Source organism: Xylocopa sonorina, chromosome 7, assembly GCF_050948175.1.
Source record: "Xylocopa sonorina isolate GNS202 chromosome 7, iyXylSono1_principal, whole genome shotgun sequence".
In the NCBI taxonomy this organism is placed as follows: domain Eukaryota; kingdom Metazoa; phylum Arthropoda; class Insecta; order Hymenoptera; family Apidae; genus Xylocopa; species Xylocopa sonorina.
This window is the reverse complement of record NC_135199.1, coordinates 12,186,714-12,195,204: the sequence shown is the minus strand read 5'-3', so window position 1 is coordinate 12,195,204 and position 8,491 is coordinate 12,186,714. Positions and strand designations below refer to the sequence as shown.

Here is an 8,491-nt window from a genome sequence, read left to right as displayed (position 1 = left end):
CAACGGCCCCTTTCCTTTCGTGTCCATCTTCCCGTTGCTATAGCTACGCCATCTAATACCCTCCCACCGTCTTCGAATGCCTGGCCCTTATTTTGTTTTTCTTTGAAAACCTCAGGGAGATGGCCCATCGTTCATTTTGGCTTATACGCGATCGTTTCTCCCGATGATACTCCCCGATACGCGGCCAGATTTATCGTTGCCGATATTTGGCCGGGAAAATTAACGAATCTTCTGGCTGGGAGCGCGCGTCGAGGTGGACGGTCGGATATTTAAGAGGAGTTCTCTCCACGCGGCAAGCAAATGGCCCCGTACACCTTCGAGTCTCCGGACACGAACACGACTCGACTTCGTCTCTCGTTACGCGATTGTTGACAGTTTCGTGGCCGTCCCGTGGGACGTCGGTTGGCCAGGTACGAACGTTTGTAACGCAGGTGGATTCCTGGCCGACAACAGCACCGCGATGGCGCGAAGAAAAAGAGAGACACGCGATAATCATGAAGCCATCAGGTAACTGTCGTCGGTAGCCGCGGAGAGTGTCTGGTTTTGTGAGAACAACCTTGCCCATTAAATAAAACCCCTTTTAGTGGTTGGCTGGTTATCTTCAATGGTGTTTTAAAAGGGGCATTTAGGCCCATTTTGGCTACCCACACAGAGCCCCCGACACCCTTCCCCTTCTTCAGCGTTATGGTGGCTCTCTTCACGCCCCCACCATATTCGACACGCGTCCTACCACGCTATAAGCTTAAAGGCCCTGACTTTTACGATTCTGTTCAAGTGGTCATAAAACCGGAGTTTATTGCCGTCATGATTTTCAAGCAAACGGGCTGCCACCTGTCGGAGTCCCACAAAAGCGAAAACCGCATCAAGTCTCTTCATCAGGGTCTCTCTATCAATGCGAGTGTTTGACGATTGACCCGACTCCGGGAGGGCTCGTAACGCGGAGGATCGTTACGCGCGGCTAGAAAAGCCCCGTCTATAACTTGTCGTTTATTCTTCGGAATAACGTTACGCGTTCGTTACGCGTTCGTTAGGCGCGCGCGGCGTTCGAAATATTTTTTGACAGTTTTGGGAATTTTTTAATTTCGCAACAACGCCGCGACGTTCGCGCGCGCGTTACACGAAACGTTATCATTCATGAAAGTTGCGGAAAGACAAATGAAGGGTGGACGGTGCCATAAAAATGGCCGGGCAAACAGTGCGTCGTTGCGTCGCGGGCAACGTTGTCGCTGTTCGTTGCAAAATTTGACAAACGTCGCGATAATGTATGCAAGCTGGGCGCTGGGACGTGTGAATAATTGCTCGTAAAGAGCCGCGTTCCGTGATTCGTGAACGGGCTCGCCCTTTTTTCCCGGAGACGCGCGCGAAGTAGGTGGGTCGTATCCTAAACATTGATAATGGGCGAAAGTGAACGAGCAAATAGCCCGGTCCGGCCCCTGAGAGCAGCTTATGATGGGCATTACTCGGCTCGTTACGGAATAATTTACGAGGTGCGAACCGCGGGGGCGATAATCCAGCGACATTTACATCCCAATAAACATTCCCGATACTGGTGGCGGCGCGCGCCACGGCGCTCGCCCGCTTCCCTTCGCGAGCCTCACTTTTACGATGTTTTAATTGTACGACCGTGGCCTAATTGGTTCGTAAAACGGCCGAGTATCTCGTAAAAGACGTTTATGATAACATTCCCGCGGCTGTTACCGCTTAGCAATCGCGTCGTCATCGAATCTCGACGGACAGGCTCGAGAAACGTCGGACCGGTTCGACCTGAATCTCGACGCTAATAAAGAGGAACACACTTCCTCCACCTTCCCGACAGCCCGCTCGGGTGGTGTTGGTGTTCGTCGACGCGAACCAAGCGGCGAACGCCGTGTAAGAGGCGAATTCGCGAAGACCGCTCTCGCCCCCAATAACGATAATCGCAAGGTGCCTCGTTGATGTTGGTCGTTTGAACGTCTGAATGGATCTGGCAGCGTTAGTTCGCGCGGCACCTCAGAGGTGGCGGTGCACGTATCCCCACGAGGTTCGCGGGCAGCGGAGAGGGCTATGGGACGGCGGCGAGGAAAGGAAAGGAAACGTTGCGTGACGCGCGTGGCGTGCAGCTTTCGCTCTACCGTACGGCGGCCTACGTGTCTGTATCCGCGGCTGCTCGCGCGTTTCCACCCCTGGTGGGGGTAACGCGGGGCGGCGCCTAACCAGTCATGGGCGTCGTTCCAACTTGGAACTACTTTCGCGTGGCGTAGGAATTTCCGTGCACTGCCGGCGCGGTACTCGTGACGAATTCAATTCTGATTGGTCCCTACGCAGAACCTCCCTTGGCACCCTGTTTTCTTCCCCCCTCCTCGGCACGTTCCGACGCGGGCTCGTACTTCTCGTCTCCCTCTTAGCTGCCGCAATTTCTCTCGTTCCTTCTTCGTTCCTCCTGTACCATCATCTTCGCTCCTCGTACCTCGTATTGTTATTATTATTATTATTATCGTTATTATACACGCGTAGACCGCGACTCGCGACGTATCGTCTCCTCTGGCGGACTCCTCTTTCCGACTGGACGACGCGACTCCGCTCGATCGTACAATAATCATCGTTTCGATCGGCGTTATTGGCTCGGTCTTGTCGCGTTCTCTCCGTGGAGAGACGCGGTGGTCTCGGTTAACGAAGAGAAGAAGGTATTCGGGATCCGTGTACGAATTTAATCTCGCGGCACGTCGTTGAGTGTCGCGTCGCGCGCGACAGGGGGCGCTGCTAAGCGAAATCGAGGGAAGGAAAGAGAGGTGTCGGTCGAAGGGATCGCGTCGTCGATAGGTGGAGCGAGACGGAACGCGCGGAGAGGGCTCGGCGAGGACTGGTGGAGGGGGCGTTTTGCGCGGGGGGTGGGGGCGCGTGGAGCGAGAGAAGTCGGTTATCGTATCGGGGAGGGGTAGAGTGCGCGATAGACGAAGAGGTCCGTCCGCGTTCCTCGTCGACACGGTGTGTGTGTAGCGCGACGCTCGTCGCCAGTGGAAGAGAGCGGGACGGTGCGCGGTGGTTCGAACGAAGAAGGAAGGGAATGATAGTGGAAAGGAGAGAGAGGGTCGCGCAGGAGCGAGCGAGGTAGGAGGAACGAGGGCGAAAGAGAGACGAAAGGAGGCGTACGAGCGAGGAAGAGACAGAGGGACGACGGTACAGAGTGGCGGTACACGGGGCGCGAGAAAAGCGGTAGTGTGCCGTGGACCACCGCACTGGCATACCGTGGTTCGTTACGATCCCCTTCGTACGTCGCTTCGTACTTGAACCTCACAGTCATCAGCGAAGTCGCATTTCGACTAGTGCTAGTGCAGTGCGGACAGAGTCGGAGCGGTTCACCACTGTCGATCCTTGAATAAAACTAGAGATAGGCGGAAGGTACCGGAGCGAGTTGACATAGCATTATACGGAGCGAAGCGAGAGTAGGCAGGCAGCAGGCACGGGGGGCCCCGGGCCTGTGCGAGGATCGATTAAGAAAAATCGTACGCATCGCGCGGATAAATTCGATATCCGAGAGGAGAGAGGGATAGAGGAGGATATAGAGGAGGAAAGAGAGCGCGAGAGAAAAAGAGAGAGAGAGAGAGAGAGAGGGAGAGAGAGAGAGAGGTGTCCGCGCGAGAGGGTGATCGTCGTCGCGTGCCGGCCGACCGAACCGTCGACGGGCGCGCACGCGGTAGAGAGACCCACCAAGGCAGTTTTATAGCCCGTCTTATTACCCCGGTTTATTGCGTCGTAACGGTTTAACGATCATCGCCTGTTTCCACTGCGCCTAGACCGCCGGGGTTTACACTCTTCCCCGATACCACCGGTAACCATAACAAGCTCATAAAAGCCCCCGCCGCTGCCATGAGTCCCATTCGGAATTACGCATCCACGGCCTACTGACATTGACGCTTGTATAACTTCCACCGATGACTTTGATCACCTGTTAAAAACTCGTTTAATGCCCGCTCGCTCGCTGGTAACTCTCTCGTAGACGCCGTGTGTCACCTGTCGCCGGCCGCCTCGAACACCGCGACGCGTCTACTACATCTACCTACCTACCTATCTACCTACCTACCTACCTACCTATCTACCTACCTAGCTACCTACCTACCAACCGAGCTCGGCTTTTGGCGCGAACCACACCACCACCGGAACACGAACGCATCGGGAAGAGATCGGTGGTCGCGCGCGGAGCATGGACTCTGGTATCGTTCGCGGCTGAACCAACCGCGTTCCTCCTCCGATTCCTCCGCGCTCCCCTCGTTTCCCGAGTGCCGGTGTTTCAGTGCAAGTGATTCAAAATACCCGGGATAATGAACTCGTATTTCGAGCAGACGGCGGGTGGCTTCTACGGGAGCCACCATCATCAGACAGGAGCCGCGAGTCAACACCACGACCCGGCGACCGCTGCCGCCTACAGAAGTTTCCCTCTCGGTCTGGGCATGTCGCCGTACGCCTCGACCCAGCATCATCATCATACCTCGTCCTCGTTGGGCATACACCCCGGCGGAGGAACGAACACGAGGCCACCCCAAGACTCGCCGTACGACGCGAGCGTCGCGACGGCCTGCAAACTCTATTCGACGACACCCGAGGCGACCGGGCACACCACCTCTTCCTACTCGACCACGGCGACCAAGGACTGTAAGCAACAGGATCAGGCAGCGGCGCATCAGAACGGTTACGCCGCGGTGATGGCAGCCGCGGCCGTCAAGGACGTTTGGCAGTCGGCGACCTCGGGTGCGAACAGCCAGAGCAATTCGGTGGTACGTCCATCGGCGTGTACCCCGGAAGGGACCAGGGTCGGTAGCTACGGTGGCCTCGTAGGCGGCGACCCGGCATCGAGTCCTGGTAACAACAATTCCACGAGGTCCCTCACGTCGTCCTGGAACACCTGCAGTTTGAACTCGTCCGCGAGCCAACCGGTTGCCACGCAACTACATCAGCAACCCACCGCCAACCATACCTTCTACCCCTGGATGGCTATAGCAGGTGAGTTTACATTCATAACATCTCTCTCTCGCTCTCTCTCTCCCTGTTTCACCCTGTATCTCTCTTCCATGCGACGATTATCATAACAGTCTTGATGAAACATAGAAGCGAGCAGACCGCGGATGCTTAGGGGAGAGAGCCAGCGGGTCGGTGTAGCGTGTAGAGGAAGGCCACGTGGTCGGGAAAGGCGTGGTGGATCGAGTTTACCCGGCTCCGCTATGCGCCAGGCTAAATCGTCCTCGTCGAACGTTTCACGGTCAATGCTCGAATCGTGTGGAACGCGCGTAGAAATTGAATCGAATCGGCTTTTCCATCGTCGTCTGCTTCTCTCCACGGCCTGTATCTCGCGTTTCGCGCCGTAGCGATCGCGCCTCGAACTTTCCTTCTGCTCGAGCCTTTTTATCGCCGCTACTTTTTTCTTTCCCCCCCATCCCTGATACGGCGACAACGAGCGTTAACGCGGATCTCTGCTCTCTCCGTACACCGACGATACCCAAACAAATCATCCCGGCCTTGTTCCCGCTCTGAAAAATGGAAGACGCGATTGTATACAGTAGCCCGGGTGTAAGTTGACGTTGTGTTGTTACGTCGAAAACTGGCTGTAACTTTTTCGGCCGAGTCTATTTGTGCGTCGATTGAAATACGACGTATCCGTCATGGAGCGAAGCCGAGATAACGGATTTATTGCCGGCAGCGGGGTAAAAATATTCCGTTGCGCCTTCTGCGCGAACGAATGCACCGCGTGCCCGGGGGGTTGTTGCCGGTATAACTAACGCCATCCGTGTGAAAGCGACGCGCAAAGTGACACGCCGAGTTATCATTAATCCGCGAGGCTGCTTCTTTTCCACCCCGATCGTCACGGTTCTTCGCCGGAAAGAACGAAGAGAAAAAAAGAAAAAAACGAACACCTCTACACGGGTAGCTTCTGTCTTACAGCGAAGAAACGTATCTCGGCGAAATTAATGTTTTCCGCGTTCCGTCCATCTCGGTGCTCTTAGCTTCGCGTATTAGCCGGTAGCGAGGCAAGCCAAATGGTCTCTCTGACGAGTACAAAGTTAACCAGGTTTATTTATCGCGTTCTTTGTCAAACATTCGGACGCGACTAAAAACAGGGGGACCACGTTTTTGGTCCCTACTGGAAATGGTAGACAGTCGGTGGAACGACTTTTAACCGTTGTTAACGTTCTACGTATCGTCTCGTGTCTAAAGAGAGAGAGAGGGAGAGAGAGAGAGTCGTGGAAAATCGGTCGTACAGAGCGCGATAAAGTTACGTCTGGTGGACAGGTAGAATGGAGTCAAGTGCGTGTAAAATCGTTGGGCACGTCGAGTATAATGGGGAAGCCCTCGTCCAATTGGGGTTCAAGTGCCTTCCTCGTCGTACTCACCCCTCCGGAACCCCGAATTCCGGTAGTCAGCTGTTTCTAGCGTTCTCTTTGTCCCTCTCGCCGAGAGAGGATCCCTGGTAGCCTCTCGCTTTGTCGTAGGCAGATATATAATCACCGTGGACCTCTCGAGCTCTATCTCGCTTCTCGTTGTCCGCCTGCCTCTTCCCTCTACCAACTCAGCTGGCCTCTTACAGACCGTTCTTCTTTACCCGTTCGATCCTCTGCTCCTTGTCTCCCTCGAAGGAGACACACACGAGCACCCGAAAATCTCTGTTTCGCTCTATTCCACGGTCTATACCGCTGCTAGCCTCCTTCTCGCGCCCTTTGGTCCGGTTTAAGGTCCCCCGGATACTCGTTGTTTCCTTTTCTCCCGTCTCGCAGGGCGGCCACGCGTCCTCCTCTCGCTTTCTCTCCTCTCGGCGCATACAAAAGGTGCACGGATTATTTTACGAGCTTTCGTGACGTAGGCGCGTGCTTATTCAAAGACAAGAAACGGGATTTTATTGAACGAACCTTATTCTTTACGTCCTTCTATAAATACTAAATTCACCCGGAGGTGAAGGAATTTAATATTCAAAAGGCGGGCTGCGTCGCGTCCTCTCGTTCCGCCTAACGCCAGTTTTCGACCCAGCAGTCCGTGGTCGATCGGTCCGATCTCGGAACGGGGAGGCGAAAAGGCAAACGAAGGCACGAGGAAAATATGAAAAAAATAAGAATACCTCTCCCGGGGCGGGTCGTTTCGCTCGCGTATTCTTGAGTCAACTCGGCGGCGTTCTCCATTCAATAACTGCAACAAGATTTATGGTCCGATGAATCGTCGCGGACGGCGGGAGTACGATCGACGGGAAATTGGTCCCTGGGTTTCCTTGGCCCTCCGCGTGCGTCGCCGCGCGGCGATCACGGGCGACGATTAAATCGTAGGGTTATGAGCGCGCGGAATGCCCGGCGATCGTAGGAGGAATCGTAGGAACGGGCGAAGGCGATTGATCGGCTCGCGGTCTCGCCGAACAGGTTTCTATGTGTGTATTACACCCGGGATCGAGAGTCGTTGACTCATTTCGCGCTCGCCGGCAAGTGCTCCTCAGCGTCGCCGGCTACAAGCGTCGTACACGAGCGGCGAAATTTATCGATACAGGATTATGGATTATTTCGTCGTAGATTAAAGCTACGCGGGTAAATATAGAGCCATCAACGTCCGCCGGCAGTCGTCGCCGTGGTCTACGATAAATTATTCGGGTTTATCGCCGCGCGTCTACGTTTTATTGCCGCGCGGGCTCTCGCGCGCTGTAAAAACACCGGCGAAAGGTGACAAACCGCGATTTAGTAACTCCGCTCGCGACGCGGAAAATGTCCGGCGTTGCCAAACGGATCGGTTTCCAACCTTTGACTTTCAAATTTTTACCAACCCGTGCGCGGGGGATACCTTTCGAACCTACGTTTCTCGCAGGGAACGAGGCGTGGGAGACGACGGGACGCGATCCGTCCCCGGGTGTCGCCTCGCGGGGACGCGTCCATTTTTCTGATCGTTGCTCGCGAGCAATAATCGCGCGGCTTGTGTGCGTGCGCGCCATTCGACGGGGACACGAGATGCTGTATCTACGGGATGATTTATCGGCCCTTTAACGGTACCGCGTTAAACGTCGTTGCTAAGTGTGCAATAAGTGATTGGAGAAGTGATTATGCCGCCCAAATCGCACAAATCAGAGGGCGATAGACACGGGTATCATTAACTCCGTTTTATTGCGGATCGGTGTTACGGGAACACGATCTCGGGACACAACATTAACGCTCCGGAGTACTACGGCTCTCTCCCTTGCTCTCTCACTCTTCCTCTCTTTGCGTACACTCACGATCGACCGAAGAAACTTGATTGCACGGAATGCATTTGTATCATTGGCCGTGATAAACATCAAAGGGTACACGCGCATGAAATTCATTGTGATTTATGGCGGCCAACGAAGCGACGCGACGGTATCCGCCACTGTTTTCAGATTGTAAATGTCTCTCTTATTAATGTTGCGGTAATGAAGCAATGTAATGCTATCGGGGAATATAACGTATCGTTTCTAGATACGAAACGGGACTCTTATTCGGATGGCCAACCTTTGTTTAGATAACGCTCGCGACGA

General features: G+C 54.7%; 1 protein-coding gene across 4 annotated transcripts in view; it reads left to right on the top strand.

The window, feature by feature from the left end:
* The first annotated feature begins 4,257 nt into the window (after positions 1-4,257).
* Positions 4,258-8,491, top strand: part of Ubx (ultrabithorax) — a 276,625-nt gene continuing 272,391 nt past the window's right edge. For all 4 annotated transcript variants that reach the window (XM_076897958.1, XM_076897960.1, XM_076897959.1 and 1 more), the window contains exon 1: positions 4,258-4,977. In XM_076897958.1, coding sequence (XP_076754073.1) covers positions 4,299-4,977 — 679 coding nt within the window. In that variant the 5' untranslated portion in view covers positions 4,258-4,298. The remainder of the gene's footprint in view (positions 4,978-8,491) is intronic.